Source organism: Mytilus edulis, chromosome 11, assembly GCF_963676685.1.
Source record: "Mytilus edulis chromosome 11, xbMytEdul2.2, whole genome shotgun sequence".
Lineage (NCBI taxonomy): Eukaryota > Metazoa > Mollusca > Bivalvia > Mytilida > Mytilidae > Mytilus > Mytilus edulis.
In genome coordinates, this window is record NC_092354.1 from 40,557,350 (window position 1) to 40,578,496 (window position 21,147).

Below are 21,147 nucleotides of genomic sequence, written 5' to 3' on the forward strand. Positions count from 1 at the left end.
CTGAACGTTTCAAGTCACTCACTATGAAAGGTAGCTCAAAGAGGCATTCTAGGGAACATAATGTATGTAAGCTATCTATACTTTACTTATGTAAAAGACCGCTGCGGTAGTAACTGTGTTTAAATGTATTTAATTGATTATGGTTGATGTTTTGTTGACTCTATGCAATAAATGTATATTTTGCATATGTGTCAAAGTAATTATAAGCTGCTGGTACTATCATATACATGTATGATTGAAAACAAAAGTATACACATGCGTGAAAATTCTACGATTATTGATTTTGTTGATATTAATCGTTCATATCACATTGTTTCTTTTTTTTTTTGAGATTATGCCTTGAAACAAACAAAAAGGACACATAGTATTTGTTTGGTCCTCAGCGCTCTTCATCTTCATTTTTTATTTGGTCATTTTATTTGTTTTTATTTGAGCGTCATTTGTGAATAACTTCACCCCCTTTTTTTTTGGACGCAATTGCAAATGCATTTGAATGGGAGCATATAGCTGGAACCCCCCTTTACTCTGGGATGGGACCCCCCCTTTCAAAATGGCTTGATCCGCCCCTGCAGATACAAATGAATATAATAAAACAAAAGACAAAAAAAGGATAACACAGGCCATACAACAATACAACAGTTTAGATCTCTCAAAGTACAAATGTGCAGAAAGAGTTACAAAACGTGCGTTCGTTTTTATTCACATAATAAATTCAATAAGCATGGTTGTACATATAAAATAACAGGTATTTTCAGTGTTATAACTGTTTATACAGTAGGAAAACTCGCCTGCGTTGCAATTCCACATGTGTTGTTATTGTTTCTCACCATATTGAAATATCCTTCCACCCCCCATGATGTTCCCCAGCTGAAATAGTCGAATAATATTTGCATAGCAAGATCTGTCTTAATCAATACATGTTTTCAAGTAGGTTTCGGACTCGGACTTCTCTTGAACTGAATTTTAATGTGCGTATTGTTATGCGTTTACTTTTCTACATTGGCTAGAGGTATAGGGGGAGGGTTGAGATCTCATACACATGTTTAACCCCGCCGCAATTTTGCGCCTGTCCCAAGTCAGGAGCCTCTGGCCTTTGTTAGTCTTGTATGATTTTTAATTTTAGTTTCTTGTGTATAATTCGGAGTTTAGTATGACGTCCATTATCACTGTACTAGTATACATATTTTTAGGGGCCAGCTGAAGGACACCTACGGGTGCGGGACTTCTCGCTACATTGAAGACCCATTGGTGGCCGTCGGCTGTTGTCTGCTCTATGGTCGGGTTGTTGTCGTTTTGACAAATACCCCATTTCCTTTCTCAATTTTATTAATTATCTGACTGTATTTTTAGTATGAGAAAAATATCTTAAGATAACAGAATCCAAAAAGCTTTTTGATCGGGTTGTTGTTTCTTTGGTGTATAACCTTTTTCTATTCTCAGTTTTAGATATTGATTTTACCTAAATCGCAAACTTATTCGTAGACCGCCTTGGTATTTTAGTTTGGGTTATTTTTGGTCGCTAAAAAAGAGGGACGAAAGATACCAGAGGGACAGTCAAACTCATAAATCGAAAATAAACTGATAACGCCATGGCTAAAAAGGAAAAGGACATACAGAACAACAATAATACACACGACGTAACATAGAAAACTAAAGAATAAACAACACGAACCCCACCAAAAACTAGGGGTGATATCAGGTGCTCCGGAAGGGTACGCAGATCCTGTTCCACATGTGGCACCCGTCTTGTTGCTTATGAGATATTAAATCCGGCAAATAGTCTAATTCGGTAGTTCACATTTATGAAAGGGAAGGGGACTGTAGTTACGACGTAAGGAACATATCCGATATCATTTGCGAAACGGTTATTCCATAACGGTCAACCAAATCGTGATGGCGTCCGTAAAATTAATAACCTTTGGGCAACAGGAATTTAATTCAATTTTGGTTGCTAAAACTTATAACCTTTGGGGAACAGGAATATAACTTAATTTGTGTTAGTTGTCCACTAATCACACCGTTTTGGGAGTTTACAAAAATATATTTTTTCTCTGTCATATATTTGAAAATGCCATTGTGGGTAAACAAACAGCAATCAGCCAATCGTACATAGAACAAAGGTTATAAAATCAGATTGGTAAATATTTCTGCAGTGACTTTAATTTGTTTTCTAAACAAAAGATCGACTACATAAATTGAATAATGGTTGTAATAAGGAATATAAACAAATTCCATCCCAAGTTATCAGCTACGTATTCTTATATCTATACCAACCTGTTTTTAATAATCCAGTAGTTATCTACCCCAATTGATCCATATCCAACGGTAAGTACTGCGTGATCTAATACCGTTGAACTGCAATATTTATAGTTGTATATTCCACTTTTGTAATGTTGAAATGGCGGTCCAGATGCATCAATTGCCACTGATATTGGTCCAACTGAAGCAACAGCCATTTGCACTTCTTCCTCGCTTTGTGCTGTTAGATCGACATATCCGGTTATTGTTGCGCGAATATTATCTCGATTGAATCTACAAAACCATTTCTGTAATATCATTGTAAATTGCCATTAACTATCAATACCATATAACAGTTCTGTATAAAATAGGGATTCTTACGAGAGTAAATCAAGATAGATTTTTTTGAAAATTTGCCGAAATGTTTAAAAATCAATAGTAAATTGAATATTAGATCAAAATATGTATTGGTAGCTCATCTGGAATAAACATTACTGGTAAAAAAAGAATAGCTTATTCGAAAGGAAAATTTAATTGTTAGTTGTAGGTGTATACGTAAGTGTGTACTGCATACCAATTTTTGGATAATACTGTGTGGTTTGTTTTTGTTTATATTTCGAAATTGTGTGATCTTATTTTTTACTTAAAACGAAGACATTACGTAAACAGTGTGTACTGCATACCAATTTTCGGATAATACTGTGTGGTTTTTGTTTATATTTCGAAATAGTGTGATCTTATTTTTACTTAAAACGAAGACATTACGTAAACAGTGTGTACTGCATACAAATTTTCGGATAATATTGTGTGGTTTGTTTTTGTTTATATTTCGAAATTGTGTGATCTTATTTTTTACTTAAAACGAAGACATTACGTAAACAATGTGTACTGCATACCAATTTTCGGATAATATTGTGTGGTTTGTTTTTGTTTATATTTCGAAATTGCGTGCTCTTATTTTCTACTTAAAACGAAGAAATACGTTAACATTATCATACTAATTCAGTTAAGTAACAGTATCAAAATCTTACGTGGTCTCTGTATGGATACGATTCTTCAGAATCTATTCCACTGTTATTTTTTATGTACTGAAATGCATCATCGATCCATCCACCAAGACAATTACCTTGACCTATCAAACAATAAAATGTAGTTGTAACTGTCACTTCAAAACATAAATATTTGTTAATCTTCTTTTGAAGTAAATGAGGGGTGAAGGATACCAATAGAATTTTTGAAACTTACTAGTCAAAAACAAACTGAAAATGGCATAATAACAATATACTTAAGCTTAGCATGCTTAGTGCGATACAAAACCTACCAAAACGCGGTTTCGGGCGTTTCGGAAATTTGGTTTTCCCTTTGTTACCTTTCGCATTCATTGTATCTGTTTTATATTGAGGTTATTCTCATCTGATATCAACTTGTGGGCGAAATATTTGATGAGCTTAGTCTTTGTTTATACGAAATATCGCAATTGTTATCTTATACTTGTTTCTGTGTGTGTTGCATTGTCGTTGGTTCTTTTGCTGCACTTCAGTGTTTATATTGTTTTGTCGTTATCCTTTATAGTTGAGGTGTTTCCTTCGGTTTTAGTTTGTAAGAAGATTTGTTTTCTCTCAATCGATTTATGACTTTCGAACAGCGGTATACTACTGTTGACTTTATTGATTAAAGTTTTTATCATATACAATTAGAACATATAAGCTACTATACTTAAACAATCAAGTATGTTCTGTTCAGAGAGTGATACTAAAGTTTGTGTCTTCTTGAACCATTGTCCCTCTACTGATCCAACTGCTGAAAATGCCCAACATGATCCACAGGCTTTCTATGAAAATATAGAATAACATGACTGACTGTTACATGTAAGTTCAAAACATGTACAAAATCACGATCAGAGCAACTAACAACTAGTATATCTTGATATGACATTATCTAGTATTAGAATTAATACGATGAAAATTACAAAACCCAGTTTTACAAAAAAGTGCAATGATCTACTATAAATCAGTCAAGTAATAGCAGCATAATCAGGAATTTATAGTTTATTTGGAACCAAATAACATACCATCATGCAGTGTTTACGCACAGAACCCCACGAAAAGGTATAAGCTGTGTGAAAACGAAAACATTAATGGTATGATATTGTTATAGAGAGTTGTCTCATTGGCAATAATAGAATGTTTTGTTTTATATTGTACCAAATGAAAAACCTCGGGCTAATGTTATGATTGATCAAAACTTAGTCAGGTTCTTCATCAACTGGTTTACCAATAAACAGATACAATGTATCAATAATATAAAAATAGAAGACGTGCCAATGAGACATTTATCCACCAAAGTTAAATGAAGTGGATGTAAGCAGTTATGTCAAACAGCAAAAAGGTTTAATCTTATGTTGAAAATGATGGACTAAACCTGGTTTTACAGGTAGCTAATTAACATCTCACTTGTGAGACTCGCATAAAATTACAAACATATCAGGATCTTAATCTCCCTGAGTGTTAGATATAATCGGACTTTCCTTATTTACCTATGAAACAACACATTATGGCATGATCCCTCACATGCATTCCCAATGTGTATTACCCAGGACAAGCTAAGGTCATGAACCCACTTTGAAAGATATAAATAATGCAAACCTGATTTTTAACTTTAGTAACGTAGCCCTTGGTTCTCCAATCTACAGTAGATGGTAGACTGTTAACTGTGACACCATCTGGTGCTAGGAAAGTGTTACCATCTCGTCGTGAATTACGCATTCTGAATCCATTCATTACTGATACAAACTCCTTGTTTGTCTGTAGATTAAATTATGCGAAATTTCATTTGATAATTTGTTTAAAAAGTATTTTGAAATATATCTGAATGTTATAATTAAACCATCAATAGTGTTAACTGTACTATTTTAACATTTCGTGCATTAATCTGAATAATTACGATAGTTAAACGATTTAATATAAATGTGGCATTCGATGTGACGTTCAATAAGTAGATACACACTTTTATTTATTTATATTAATTATTAAATTTAATAACCTGTGTTTTGGAGAATATTCATTCTTTTTTTTTATTTAGTTCACAAATGATGACAATACACCAGTCCATCAGCTTATGTCTCTAGTTATGAAGAAACAATGTGTGATCAATTTATGAATATTTATAATATATTTGACGTTATTTACCATATCAGAGTATTCATTCTCGCCAAGAATATATGTGTGCAGTCCTTTTTCAGCATCAATGTTGTGTTTTCTTATGTATCGTAGGTTACTCTCCCATATTATACGTCTAAATAAACAATAATTGATTTACCACAAAGATAACAGTCATATACCTTTTTATGTAATAAAATGTCTACCTCTCAAAATAAAAGCAAATACCTTAAATTGTTTCTATTTATTCCAATCAGTTAAACAGCTTTTTCATGACGTCACAAATCAATTGAAGCTAATGGCATCCCTATTTAAACTATTATTGTGCACAAAATTGCAAATATATGCATGAGGCATGTTTATTTTACTTTAAAAAAAATAATCTACCCTTGGCTCATCATTGAAGACATTTGTTTTCGCGACACTTGATCCCGACAGGACGTTATAGGTAACAGGTTTTGTTTTCTAAGAAGGGATTAGGTGTGTGAGGATACAATCTTTTTACGCAATATAATTAATTTCGAAACACAGATTCGGTACAGAAATAATCATTTGAAAGACAAAATATAACCTTAGATGAAGGGTGTAAGATGTGACATTGTAAATGCTTTACTTATTAGCTGAAAACACGAATCATAACGGGTTTAGTTTTGAAAGAAAGCAAAAATTAATATATTGTTTTCATTATTTAAATGTATATGTATAATTCACTCAGTTTTGCTATTTTAAGTTTATATATTTTTTTAGGATGAAATCTTTACAACCAGGAAATGACAAAACAAAATTTGACCGTTCGATTCTGTAATACTAAAACAAAATTACACGTACAGCCATGTATTGTATTCAGTTAGAAATACAGATCTTGAATTTTTGAATTTTGTTATAATAAAGATATGAAGTTAGTTCGAAATTTTATTAATTTTAGTAATATATCTCCTTAATGCATACTAGAAGCTCGAATTCCTTATCACGATATTGCTTTTTGGAGTGTTTCATTTCTCGTTTCATCAGACCTTTAACGTTTGAAGTTCTAGTTAAAACTAATGGTTTATCAGCTGTTAACGTTTGTATAAGGTTGTGTGCTTTCAAATATGTTGGCATCTGACAACACTGGAGTTATATTATTCATGTTATTTGCGGGAATACTTTTTGATGACTAAAATTGTTACCGCTTTGATAATTTGGATTATACCGTGCCATATAAAAAGTTAATCACGTGTAACCGATTTTTGAGAATGATTATCTATGGCATACATGTATTGCAATTTATAAAAGAATGTTGTACTTGGTAATATAAAACAGGAAACACAATTAATAGTGTTTCAAATGATATGTACAGAGATATATGAATTAAAGAGAGCTAAATTAACTCATTTACATAAAAGAGGGACGAAAGATACCAAAACTTACATCTATGGTACAAGCATTGGTTGTTGGTTTTTTAAAGACCAAACAAACCGAAATATAATCGTTTAAACAAATCTTGGAAAATACCTCTGCTGATGTTCCGAAGGACTATACGTTTTCTTGTACGTCAATTTGAATTCCTCCCATTGATTGTCAAGCTCTGGTGTGATCAAAGAAGAAGCCAGAGCTGCAACACCGATTGCTACCAGTATAAACAAACGAAACATCTACAAATTAAAACAAAATATCTAAATCCTATCAAGGTTATGTTTTATTTCAAAGGACCATTTAGGACAGTTGTTGTCCATTCGTTTGATGTGTTTTATCATCTGATTTTGCCATTTGATTAAGGACTTTCCGTTTTGAATTTTCCTCGGAGTTCAGTTCAGTTTTACTTTTTACTTGTTACGGCTTGAATAATTTGAGTTTGTAGCCTTAAAATATAAATATGAATCCATGAAAACAATTTCAAATATACTACTTAAGAAAATTATCTCAAAATATTTAAGAAGTATTTTTCCTGAACTATTATTTGTGTTGATATATGATGTTTGTTCGGAAGAATAGCAGCCATAACTACAATGTTACGTGTGTAAAGAGTATGTTGTCTATTCCTGTAGATTGGGTGATTAGTCTAGCTTTAATATATGTAAACAACTTATGACCAATGGTCGAATATTTGGTGAATCTATGAATTTTTGTTGCAACCTTCACAGTAGTGTTTCAAAAGAATCTGCTGTCCTAATTTTATCTTCAGATCATTACTAAATTTAAAAGATCCTAAAACTGGAAGGCATGTGATGTCGAAATGTATCTTACTCTATGTACTGCATACCATGTGATAAAATCTAAATATCTGTGTGAATTTATATGGTTTTTTGGTTGCTGCTTCAATGAATTATAAGTGTATTATATATTCCTATATATTTTGTTCATGATGGTAGTATGTTTAATACACTTAGACAAAGAAAGAGCAAGAACAATTTCTTTCTTCATTGTGATAACACGAGAAAAACCAACAGTAATATATATGTTCTGTTACATTTTTCGTTTATTTAACAAAATTTAAAAAAATAATTTAGCAATTGGGACATCAATAAATGATATACATCTAAGGTTACTACGAATTACAAAACAACATATCAGTCAGATTTTAAAAAAAGAATTCGCTTAAAATTGTATTCTTCTTTTAAGTAATTTACAAATTCCGAACACCTACGGAAATCCAAAACGGAAAGTCCGTAATTAAATACAAAAATGAAAAGCTCAAACACATCAAACGTATGGATATCAACTGTCTTATTTCTGACTTGGTACAGGCATCAAATTTATCAATTCTAGAACAAACATTCATATGATATGCTTACCTTCGTATTAAGATAAACTGGTTTGTCAGATCTACTTTGACGTCTATTTATACTACATGTATACAATATGAGGTGTTACCAACGTCGTTATACATAGTTGTAACATTGAAGTGATTAAAAGTGCAGCATATATGTACATGTATATGTTTCGTGAGACAAAGTTGTTCAGGTTTTTCAAGGCTTGTTTACTTAGATATCAAACATCAAATAATAATAAGTCTTAGGTTAGTAATGTTATGTTGCTTAAGGGTATACGGTACAGTTACATGGGAGATAATGACGTTGCTAACGTAAAATTGCATTTATCGTGGCGTCCAACTGTTTAATATCGGGATAAGATACATTTTCAATCAATGAGCCCGAAAACGAACAAAGGGTTCCTTCTTTCTAAACATTACATTTGGCTTGGTTATGAAATGATTTTAATGTATCAATTTATAGAACCAGATCACTGATTATGTTTTTTAATTAAATGAATATATAGTACAAAGTGCTGTTTTTTTAATGAAATGTAAAATCACAAAAAAAACTAAACTCCGAGGAAGACTCAAAATGGAAAGTCCCTTATCAAATGGCAATTAATTTATATGAATTAACTTTTTTCCAAAGAGATGTTACACAAATTTAAAGCATACTTACTAAAGGGTGAATGTTTGTGCCTGTTAAAACACGCTGCATTTGTGTGAAATTGTTCTAAGTCAGAAACATGTTGTTTAATCGTTGTCGTTTGTTCGTGTGGTTCATAAGTGATTCTCGTTTCTCGTTTTTTTTTATCTATATTACAGTTGGTTTTTCTGTTTGAAATGTTTTCACACCAGTCATTTTTGGGCCGTTCATAGCTTGCTGTTCGTTGTGAGCTAATGCTCCGTGTTGAAGGCTGTACTTTGACCTATAATTGTTTACTTTTTACAAATTGTGACTTTGAAAGTGAGTTATTTCATTGGCACTCATAAAAACATCTTCTTATATATATTTTGTTTGGACTACATTCCATATGCTTTTACAAAAACTACCGTTTTTTATCTTTTGAAACAAATTTTGATAAAAGTTAGAAAAAGTCTGTTAAAAGGATAGGTATGTCCGAGAGAAATAACTGTGTTTATCTCTAAAAGTAGCATATAAAGCTGATTATATCTGAAACATAAAAATTACTTTGAATCTTTATATTTCTGGAGCATGCTTTGCTTTAAAACTTATAAAAATGCAGCGGTTTGTAACTTTTGTGTTGTAAAAAAGCCAGTCATTTTAATCAAAGGGTCCACTAACACGTTTAAGAAGTTCTCTTTTGAGTTATTGAAAAACCACATTGATACCACTTCGTATAATGGATTCAACTTTAAAGAGGGACGAAAGATACCAGAGGGACAGTCAAACTCACAAATCAAAAATAAACTGACAACGCCATGGCTAAAAATGGGGGGAAAAACAGACAAACAATAGTACACATGACACAACATATACAAATAAAGAATAAGTAACACGAAACCCACCAAAAACTGGGGGTGATCTTAGGTTCTCCGGAAGGGTAAAATGCACTGAAGGAAGTTTACTCCGTATGACGTCAAATGCAACGTTGAATATTGACAATATAATGTAATCACATTTCAGTTATTCGTTTAATTGTATCATATGCGCATAACGACAATTCATGTCTTTACTGGCGTTGAACGAAGAAACCACATTTAAATGTCTCAAACTGTTGGTAAGCTGATATAACCAAAAAAGACAACACGCGGACAACAGTTACTGATCTGCATTATGCGTGAAGAAGATAATTTTGTAATTCCAAATGATTTACAATTTTTCAGGGAACATCAGGAGTCCGTATTAGAAATTAATAATAAATCAAACACACATTATGAATCTTGGATAACTGAAACATAGATAACAAATAACCATGCAAGAACACTTATGTTTATTTAATTTGTGCAGTAAAAATATGGCGAAATAAATTGGTAGTCGTGGCTACCAGCAATTAACAGTCATTGCCTAAAAATCACAAAAAATGTATTTTCGATGCAATTGACCTGCCTAATAAAACAATGCAAGAATAAACAGTACTGTATGTTTAGTTGTTTTTGTAAATGTGTGATTTTATTTGAGGTAAGCCATTTCGGTTAATATTTCATTGTCTTTTTATACTGTAATGGTACACCAAAACTTCACACCTGTTAAAACGCTTAAACATGCTACAGCATTTGTTGACATCTGTTCTAAGTTAGGGACATGTTGTTTAGTGGTTGTGTTTTGTTGATTTGGTGCTTGTGTGTTTTTCGTTTTTCAATTAGATTAGGCAGTTGATTTTGAATATAAGAAGGTTTACACTAGTATTGTGGGGCTCTTTATTGGTTGCTGTTCGGTGTGAGAAAATGTTTCATGGTGAAGGTTGTACATTAGCCTATAATGGTTTCTGTTTCATCAATTGAGATTTGAATGCAGAGTAGTCTCATTGGTACTCATACAACATCTTATATCTAATTAGTCTGTGGGAGTTTCATTTCGGTGAAATACTAGTTTAAGGTCAATTTTTAAATGATTTATTAATGAAAGCAGCCAAATGCCCAATGTAAGTAGTATACGAATACGTTTCTCTTAATTCGTTTCAAGTAGAAATGAGCGCACGATACGGTTGTTGATTTTAGATCGTGAATCATATTGATGAAATAGGCTAGGCACAATACTAACTAAATAATCGACATTGAAATAAGTAAGACATTTAGGTGGAACAGAACAGTTATTCAATAAACTTTGCTGCTATACATGGGAATACGAATAGATACTGATACAACTAAAACCCTGTCATCTTTTTCCACGAGAATAATGAGCTACAAGTTGTTAATTAATATTTGCAACGTTTTGTATTATTACATTATAGCAGAAATGTTATGCATATTTGAAAATGTTGAGCACAACAAGGATATAATGAACATTAATAAACTATTATGTGTTTTTGCAACAGAACAATTGTTTTCATTCGAAAGTATGGTTGGAATCTCCGTATACTTTGGATAAACAGTATGGGATTGCCATCGTTCTAGTTCAATCTCATTTCCCGTTTGAATGGTCTTACTTTAGTCATTTTTGGGGCCCTTTTTAGTTTTCTATTCGGTGTTAGCCAAGGCTCCGTGTTAAAGACCGTACTGTGATCTATAATGTTTTTTTTTCTTTTACAAATCGTGATTTGAATGGATAATTGTCTCATTGGCACTCACACCGCATCTTCTTATATCTAATAACCATATTCGCAGATTTGTGTAAAAGTGAAGTAAACTAACTGTTCCAATCCTATCATTTTATCAGACAAAGCTTCATTTGACTACTTGTGCACGCTTCCTTTATGTCTTTCTGTTTTGTGTAAGTTAAAGTTATTATTGCTATACCTAAGTATCAGAATATAATACCAATTTCAGAAAGCATGGCACAAGTTTATGATATATCATTTTGTTAATTGGAATTTCATGCATGACCGATGTGTACATCCAGTAACCCAAGACATGCAGACTACACTATATTATCAACCATGTATGTTTTCCTTCCTCCTCTAATGGTATATGCATTTAACGAAGACTATCAACGATCTGCCTACATATTAAACATTGATAGTTAGAATGCAAGTAATTTTGAAATACTGTTTTTTAATTGGTTCGTTCGTTTAACTTTTTTTAATTCAAATAAAATAAACAATACATTTCACTTCATAAAACATTTATTTCTTCGTCGTATTATGAACATGCAAAAATATGTTCTTTTTATCCTTTTCAAGATTACACTATTTGTTGCTGTTCGAAACTAAATGTCACTAGTATGATATATGACTTTGTGCATTGCAGTAACTAGTCTTCTATACTTTAGGATAACTGGCTTGGGTTGCAATTCCACACATGTTTTCTTTATTTCGGGACATTTCAAAATATCCTTTCATACCCCAGGTTGTTCCCCAACTGTAAAGAAAAAATAACATAAATGTGGCCTTAATAAAAATGTATACGACAGCAAATTTAAATAAATCTTTGGAAAAAGCTTCAACATAGACAGCTTTGAATACCAATCAAACGTTTTGATGTACCTAAATAATATATCTGGAAAAAAGATCAACAAAATAGAAACTTTAAAGAGCAAGCTTCGTTTTCCCGAAATGTAAACTTGTCATCGGCATATACAAGATTTATGGGACTAAAATACTTCCTTCAAGTGTATACCATTTATACATTTGAAACAAAATATAGGAAAGTCAAATGCATAATTTGAACTCTTATTATACAAAAGGTAAATTTATTGCATTACAAAACTTATCATGAAAACATAAACAAATACATACCACTGAGATAAAATGGTGAATTGAAATGAGGAATGTGTCAAAGTGACAACAACACCGACCATAGAGCAGACAACAGATGAAAACTTGTTTTATTTGTTACCTGTTTTTAACAATCCAGTAATCTTCACTTGAATCACTGCTACCATAACCTACAGCCAACACACCATGATCTAATTGTGATGAACTACATTTTGCTTCACTGTAAACTCCAGTTTTATAATGTTGGAATGATGGGTGACCAGCATCCATAGCAACGGAAATGGGTCCAACTGTGGCAACCGCCATTTGCAATTCATCCTCGCTTCCTCTTTTGATGTCAACATATCCGGTATCTGTTGCTCCTATGTCAGCCTTTTTAAATCTACAGAACAATCCTGTCTAAAAGTGAGAATAAATAGTATCAGAGACAAGATACAATACTTGTACACGTGTAGCTAATTACTTAACCTTAGTTATATGGCCGACATATTCAATTTAAAAGTTCACTTTTGGATTATAAATCAACATAATAAGAATGATCTTAACATTGTTTCAATGTCTTTTTCTACGTAAATTATGGCCGATGTTTTTTTGTTGTTTTTTTTTGGCACATTTTTCTTAATTTTGACCGCCATTTTTTATGCCACCTTAATATCTTACATATAAATATCCTAGATCATAACTGTGAAAATTTTAATTTTGCAGTTGACAAAAGAATAAATATATTTATTAAAATACCCCAACAAATAAATAAACAATAAAACTAAGTCAAAGCTGACGAAAAAGCATGTAAAAGGAGTAAACTCTGAACAAATTGGTATCATCTTAAATGTACTTTCAAACAACGAGAAAACAAAAAAACAAGTTATGTAAAAACATATAATATTTTACTTAGAATTACGATCAAAGGACACACTAAAATGTATAAACCGGTTACCCTGGCTTTGTATGGATATGACTGCTCAGTATCAATGCCATTATTAACTTTAATGTATGTGAAGCCATTGTCCATTAATCCTCCTTGACATCCCTTGTTACCTGGAGAGAAAAAAAATGTCGAAATTTGTTAAAAAATACAAAGTATTTTTTTTTTTAAATTTTGCATTTCATTTAACAGACTAAAGACTAAAAACTTAATCAATCACGGGCGGGACGTTTGCACTTTTTCATAGGACTTTTGCGCTTTTTTTTTGGACACTTGCGCTTCAAATCATAGGACATTTGCGCTTTTTAAAATAGGACCTTTTCGCTTTTGTAATATTTGGTTTGTATGACTATCCTCCTCTTTTATCCGGGAACGGCAGGTTTGACCTAGCAGAGTTAAAAGTTTAAAAATCATAGCATAGCACATTTAAAAGCATATTGATATATGTTTAAAAGTTTAAAAACAGGTAAAAATAATTATCATAGTTCGCACTAAATGCATTTCCTCAGGTAGAAAAAGGTGGCTAGCTAAACATCTTACTTATATGGCAGTGGCATATAATTCCAATATATAAACAACAATGTGTGAACAAAGCAAATAAAGTAATTATTACGATAAGCAGTTTCAGACATTTACAAGGATTTGTAGGATAACAAACTGTGACGCTTACAAAACAGATAGCGACCAAAGTAGACAGAATGTTGTAAGACGACATATTAATAAACAAGAATGTGTTCATAGTACACGGATGCCCCATCCGCACTATCATTTTCTATTTTCAATGGACCGTAAAAATGGGGGGAAACCTCTGATTTGGCATTAAAATTAGAAAGACAATATCATAAGGAACATGTGTACTAAGTTTCAAGTTGGTTGGACTTCAACTTCATCAAAAACGACCTCAATCAAAAACTTGAACCTGAAGCGGGACGAACGAACGAACAGACGGATGAACGGACCCAGACCAGAAAAGATAATGCCCATAGTTGGGGCATAAAAAGCTAACCTTCTCTTGATGAGCAGTCCACTAAGTTCTGTTCAGAAAGTGACACTAGTTTCTGTGTTTTCTTGAACGTCTGACCTTCCAGGGAACCGGTTGTTGAAAAGGCCCAACATGATCCACATTGTCCCTGTGGTAAAAGAAAACAATCTTTAAAGATCGTGTGAGAAGATAACAAACACAAGGAAAATTACATATTTTGAAAATTCATAAGCATTTAAAGGAGAATCCCACAGGGTTGACTGATTGATAGTTGGTTACTTAATAACGTTCAGTGGTAAATATTTCATGCATATTTAGGACAAGAACTTCACAGGTCAAACAGTTTATAATAAGTACGCATAAGAAGTTAAGTTTACAATTTCTGATAATTTTTTTTAAATTACCTACTTTATCTACGGTTTGTTAGGTTTATGGTGAATTGCTCATTATTGCAGGCAATTGTTTTCATCTTATATATTTTGAGTAAGCACTTTTAAAAAGGTTCAAGATAGAAGATTATATATTTTCCTCGTAATTATGTATACATTCTGTCATTGCAAGTACCAACAAAATAATGTGTGTTTCAATAACGCCATACCATCAATCTACACTAAAAGAAATAATCTAGTAGAACTTGCTCCGGTAAACTAAAAAGCTAATTGTCTGTAAAGGAAAAGATTCTCTAAAATAATTTTAAAAATTACAACAGTGCCAGATAGAAGTTTCTGTTGCTAGATTGGCTACTTAATATACAACATTTTTGTCATGTTTATATGCAGTGATTTTTTATCCATTTGAGGAAGAACACATACCTGGTTTTTGACCTCAGTGACGTAACCCTTGGTTCTCCAATCAACAGATGTAGGGACATCCTTCAGTTCTATTCCAATTGGTGCCATGAATGTGTCTCCTTTCTTGCTACCATTTGGCATAATATATCCATTCATTACTGATACAAATTCTTTGTGTGTCTGCAAAAATAAAAATAATAGTTATTGTACCAAACTAATAGAGGTTTTTTTCTGAATTAGGATTTTTTCTACATATTTGCCCTGTCATACAATCTTTACAGTTACATGCATGCCTGTAATTCTATTTTAGGTTGCTTAAAATAGTACAAGAATGTGTCATGTTAAGATATGGCTTGCAGTTATGCATCATAAACTGTTACACATAGGATCTATATACTCATAGAAATATTGAACTTTAAATTATTTTAGGTTCAGTACATTTCTACCTAGTTTGGAATTTGTACTTACAAAATGTAATTTGAATGTTTCAAATATGTAAGGCAGCAAAAACATTGCTTTAAACATACCCTTTCTATTGTTGTTTATTTTTTGGCAATTACTTTAGATCATTTAAGATACTTTGAAATCAAGATCTTTTAATATTTCCTATTCATATCTAAATATAAATTGTGGTACTAATAAGGCTTTATTTTCCTCGACACTATGAAAAGCGTATTTAACTTTAATAGTCTTGCTCTTGAATGTTTAATATTCTAACCCCCATAACAAACATCCAATGTACACAGTATATAATACTAACCATATCAGAATATTCATTTTCTCCAAGAATATATGAATGAAGACCTTTGTCTGCATCCAGGTTGTGTTTTTGTATGTATCTCAAGTTGCTCTCCCAAATTAAACGCCTGAAAATAGATCACAAATGAGGTCAAATATTGGTGAAAATAATTTACAGCATTTTTTTTTGAAATTTTTAACAGGAGAGATAGTATGATTGTCAGTGAGGTAACAATTCACCCGTGACAAAAGGACGAAAATGCATAAACAACAATAGGTCGTGTGATATCATTCTTGAACAAATTTTGTATTAACCTTTAAATGCGGCCATCAATACTAAGCAAAATTTTTAACATATAGATTAAGATAGCAGATCACAGCATTTATAACAAAATATTGAGTAATTCAAAATAGAAAACAAAAGGACGTGTTAAACCCAGGCGAAATAGAGCAAAACATGTATATAAAAATTGAGTTCAATATCATCCTTTGACATAATTTTAACTAATTGTATCAATAAACCAATTTACAATTATATAAAGTATGTTCCCTATTGGAATTTTGAAAACAAAGATAATTTTAACTATTATATTTGACCTTATGTTTTAATTTATTCATTCCATGTAGTGAATAAATTAACGTATATTAACCTCATTAAATGTTCCTGTTCGCCATATTGTTTGTTGTACAAGTCTTTGAAGCTCTCCCATTGGTCATCTAGTTCTGGTGTTACCAGTGTAGAGGCCAGGGCAGCAACAGTGACAGCGGCGATTATCATCAAACGGAACATCTAGTGATAGAATAAAAAGAAAATCTTACGTACATGTATATAAAACATTAATTGAAGTTGCGAGGGGTAACACGGTGTTCTTATTTCAAATAGTTTTGATAAAAGTCGGGTTTGCAGCATAGTCTCGAATAAAGATTCGGGTGCGGGAGTTTCTCGCTACATTGAAGACATATGGTCGGGTTGTTGTCGCTTTGACACATTCCCCATGTCCATTCTCATTTTTATTATATACATGCATGTACTCGACACAAAACAAGATAGAAGTACTCGGTGGGCCTCATATTTCTACATCTTGGACAGGTCAATTTTTATTCGTGCAAGAAGAATGCACGGTGAATTTTTCAAGTTTGTCATGCATTTTATTTATGTGTAAAATGTTTCCATTTTTCAAGATTCCACTTTTTTAACTCAATATATCCTACATCCCGAATGAACATTTTTCTACCACCAATATCTCATATTCTAAAAATCGTGTCTTTCCCTCTTTTTCGTGTACATTTATGTGCCACGTCTACTGTCATACATTAAAGTGCATTTTTGTATCTTTAGTTTAGAACTATTTTTTTTTACATAATGTACAACTGACATTCCTAATGAATTGTCAAGATCTGAACACCATACAGTACTCCTGGGAAAAGAATTGTTTAACCTATCAGGTGTTGTCAAATAACCATTTAATAATCAAATATTGACCTTGTTTATATTTCATGAAAAAGATTAAATCCAAGGTCATATTTTTCCAAATGTAAACCTTCTCTCTCAGTAACTACTACTACAGAAAACAACATTTTATTTTGGGAATATGCGGTTTTACATTGATATACTAACATATAAAAGCTATATTTTACATACAAAATAAATCCCGTATTTCCACTACTTTAACATCCCTTTGTCTTTGTTTGTTTATTCAATCGTCCATTTAATGAAAAGACTAAGTTAGCAATTATATGTGAAGTAAAAAATCGCAAAATTCGCGATCAAATAGCATTGTATCATAATTAATTTGCTAAGCATATTTATTAATTAGTTTGTTTTTGCGGTCACATGTTTTAATATGTTTAACTATTTATTTATTCCAAAAGTTTTGACAATTAATTTATGTGGAAAAATTGGCGAATAAAACCCAAACGAAAAACTGCAGAATTGCATTAAGAAATATTGAACATAAAAACTACATGTATCTAAAATTTGAGTTAACCTTAACTAAAGTTGATCTACTCACCTTGGTTGTTTAGAGACACAGTAATGTCAGATAACTTTGTTTATCTTTTTATATCACTTGGTATAGGTGGTGAATCCCGAGGTATTCCACGTGGTACAAAAATTCATATGATTTCGTTAATACTAGTCTAGTACATGTATGTCATAGATTATGGACATTTTTATGTAATGTTTAAACAATGATCTGCATATATTATAATTCACTTTTTTTCGTACGAAAAGTAGATTGTACTATCTTATACTATTTGTTGAACTCTGTGGTCTAATATTTGATATTTTTACCTCAAGTATGTCTGGGTTTTTTTTAGACATGTTTGTCAATATGATAGAATCATACAAGTGAGAGCATAGGCTAGCTATAAAACCCATCATTCTCTTCAGCAGAAAATGCTTGTTATCAAATCGTTTATGTGTTTGAGCTTTTGGTTTTTTACCATTTGTTTACAGACTTTCCGTTTGGAATTTTCCTAAGAGTTCGTTAAATTTGTGAATGCTTGATTTTTTTCTAAAGACGTATCGTATGCGCACTTTCACAAACCGACAGATCTTAGGAATTTCCTTACATTAGCGTTTGCTTATAAACTAGGTTATGTCTTATTCTAAAGTTACACTAGAGACAATACTGTAACGTGTAACCAGGCGTTTATATCTCAAACATCCGTTCCAGTAAATACTTGGATCCAAGTTGTCCACAAACAATACGGTAATGTTAAAAACTACAACTATCTAAATTATGCACATTGAACTAAAATATACACACTGACTCTTTGTCGAAATAAAGTAACAACGGACAATTATATATATACAAATATAATACAATAAACCAGCCTGTCCTCAAGATGGGACGATGTGTCACTTAGAGACAGTATAGCTGGTACAGCTTGTCCTCCGAATGGGACAGTCTGTCAATACAAGACAGAGCGGTCTGGTACAACTTGTCCTCCGAGTGGGACAACCTGTCACTACCAGACAGTGCGGGCTGGAACAACTTGTCCTCCGAGTGGGACAACCTGTCACTACCAGACAGTGCGGGCTGGTACAGCCTGTCCACCGAGTGGGACAGTCCGCCTTGTCAATCCGTTCAACTTGTACGTTTACTTTGTACCCGGTACAAAGTGTCCTTTGAATATTAAGGCTCTTACTAGCGCTTAATATAACCAACGTACGCTCATCGACAGCCAACCGACAGCCCCGAGTGCTGTTTCTCACTCTCTTATATACCCGGGGTCGATACCACTATTTACTTGATAGGGGTGTTCTCTAAATGTTATCCTCACGGAGCATAGAGATTCCCTTACGATCACCCCTATAACTTTCGACCCGGCCACTAATTTTCCCGCCAAACGTCTAAATCTTCGTTACTCTTTCTCTAGCGTAAACCATGCATTTCTACACTAAGATTCTACTCAACTGTAACCTTAGCGACCAATAAACATTACAATACTGTTCTGATTCTGTATAATGGTAATGAGAGTCGAGATAGGGATCATTCATCTCTACATTCTTCAATTTGTTATGCCATTATTCTCTATTCTTTATTTTTCCAGAAATATTCTTTATTCTTTTTATTACAGCACCCTATCATAGTGTATTCTTTATTCATTTTTATTTTTTTGTCTATTCTTCACTATTCTTTGTAACAAACCAAATGTTGCCTTTATTCTGGACATTTAATGTTAATACATTTTGTAGCTCTTCAACGTTTTCGGTTCTTTAAAACGTATAATACATCCTTGGCTTTCAAATGTTTGGCTTCAAGTGTTCCTGATGAAGGTCAATCCAGAAAAACAGATTCGAACGCATGAAATTAATAACGTGTTGTTTTAAATATTTGTGTTGCCCAATATTCTCTGTTCTGTCCCAGACCTTCTTTTATGACTGGAACAGACTTATCAACGTTATTGTAACACTGCTTACCCTTCCGGAGCACCTGTTTTCAACCCTTGCTTTTGATTGGTCATATTGCTTAATCTATACTTTAAAGTGTAGAGTTTTGCGGATTGCAGTATGTCTCTTCAACATTTTTCATTATTTTGATCATAGTGGGTCTATTTTTAATTCCGCTTATGGCTTGTTTTATATCGCTTCACTTTTTTTATTTTTCTATTCTCACGCGACCATACCATTCCATCCTATTTATTAGTATGAATGAAACTCGAAACTATTTTAACTTTTTAATTGTTTATTATAAATGGCCTTGATCTCCTCCTGTACTTGAATAACCATTTAATTTTAAAATATTTTATATTCAAAAATTACATTTAAAGTGTATTTGACATTTAGGAAGGGTAAAGTTATTTTTACAAGGCGAAATTTATATTAATATTATGTTTATTATAAATGGCCTTGATCTCCTCCTGTACTTTAATAACCATTTAATTTTAAAATATTTTATATTCAAAAATTACATTTAAAGTGTATTTGACATTTAGGAAGGGTAATGTTATTTTTACAAGGCGAAATTTATATTAATAATTTAATTGGCTTTCCTCTGATTTAGTCGGTCAATCCATTTCTGACGTACATCAGTTCTTGTTGGTATTTTGAAATAGGACTGAAGTGTGGTGTTATCTTGAAGTACCAAATATCAGAACATTCGTGAAACAAACAAAATAACTTAATTGGCCGATATATACCAATGGACATGGGAACGGCATATTAATTATGTCTTATAAGTTTATGGAAAACCCGAAAATATGTGAGCACGGTGTTTGCAAATGCCCAATTAAATTCAAAACTATTTCGATTACATTTACACGAATTCTCTATGAAATTATTTACTTAATTCATTTGTTTATATCTTAACTTTAAGCTAATATTACGTCACGTGTAAAAAGTGTACAGTGAACACTGCATTTGTTCAATTTGATTTGCTTACTACATAGAATGTGTTTATGGACTACTTTTAAATGTTCGTATATTGTACATGTATGTGCACTTTATTTACACGTACACAGCCAAGCGCATTCGTACTGATATCAAGACTGGTACATGTACATGATGTATGCAACATGATTACTGTTAATCTTGGTTCTGATTAAGACTTGTATGCAACATGATTACCGTTAATCTTGTTTCTCATACAATTTACGTAAGAGCCATGCACATGGGAACTGATTATGAAACTGGTAGGCAACATGATTGCCATAAATCTTGAACTTCATACGTCGGTGTAGAGGAAACTAGCTTACTTGGAACAAAAGATAACTGTTTTAAATCTTCCTTAGTTTAAC

General features: G+C 32.3%; 2 protein-coding genes across 2 annotated transcripts; both read right to left on the bottom strand.

Annotated features, from left to right (window-relative positions):
• Nucleotides 1–679: 679 nt before the first annotated feature.
• Nucleotides 680–8,275, bottom strand: LOC139495577 (procathepsin L-like). Its single transcript, XM_071283853.1, has 8 exons — nucleotides 8,171–8,275; nucleotides 6,891–7,030; nucleotides 5,427–5,532; nucleotides 4,884–5,042; nucleotides 3,955–4,069; nucleotides 3,270–3,370; nucleotides 2,275–2,546; nucleotides 680–867 (listed from the first exon to the last, which is right to left on the bottom strand). Exons 2-8 carry the CDS (start codon nucleotides 7,028–7,030, stop codon nucleotides 768–770), a joined length of 993 nt encoding a protein of 330 aa, XP_071139954.1. The 5' UTR covers nucleotides 8,171–8,275; the 3' UTR covers nucleotides 680–767.
• Nucleotides 8,276–11,858: 3,583 nt separating this feature from the next.
• Nucleotides 11,859–18,042, bottom strand: LOC139495567 (cathepsin L-like peptidase). The gene is made up of 8 exons (XM_071283834.1): nucleotides 17,916–18,042; nucleotides 16,554–16,693; nucleotides 15,926–16,031; nucleotides 15,187–15,345; nucleotides 14,399–14,522; nucleotides 13,405–13,505; nucleotides 12,589–12,866; nucleotides 11,859–12,111 (listed from the first exon to the last, which is right to left on the bottom strand). The coding sequence occupies exons 2-8, from the start codon at nucleotides 16,691–16,693 to the stop codon at nucleotides 12,012–12,014; spliced, it is 1,008 nt and encodes a 335-aa protein (XP_071139935.1). The 5' UTR covers nucleotides 17,916–18,042; the 3' UTR covers nucleotides 11,859–12,011.
• Between the last annotated feature and the right edge of the window lie 3,105 nt (nucleotides 18,043–21,147).

What these genes read in the sequence shown, in the direction of transcription:
- LOC139495577 (XM_071283853.1), bottom strand. Translation starts at nt 7,030, where the DNA reads ATGTTTCGTTTGTTTATACTGGTAGCAATCGGTGTTGCAGCTCTGGCT. An exon ending in CCTTCGGAACATCAGCAGAG is followed by an intron (nt 5,533 to 6,890) that starts GTATTTTCCAAG and finishes TTGTTTATTTAG; the next exon opens with ACGTATAATATGGGAGAGTA. An exon ending in TTACTAAAGTTAAAAATCAG is followed by an intron (nt 4,070 to 4,883) that starts GTTTGCATTATT and finishes ATATTTTCATAG; the next exon opens with AAAGCCTGTGGATCATGTTG.
- LOC139495567 (XM_071283834.1), bottom strand. Translation starts at nt 16,693, where the DNA reads ATGTTCCGTTTGATGATAATCGCCGCTGTCACTGTTGCTGCCCTGGCC. An exon ending in AAAATGAATATTCTGATATG is followed by an intron (nt 15,346 to 15,925) that starts GTTAGTATTATA and finishes TTATTTTTGCAG; the next exon opens with ACACACAAAGAATTTGTATC. An exon ending in TACTGGATTGTTAAAAACAG is followed by an intron (nt 12,112 to 12,588) that starts GTAACAAATAAA and finishes TTTTCTTTACAG; the next exon opens with TTGGGGAACAACCTGGGGTA.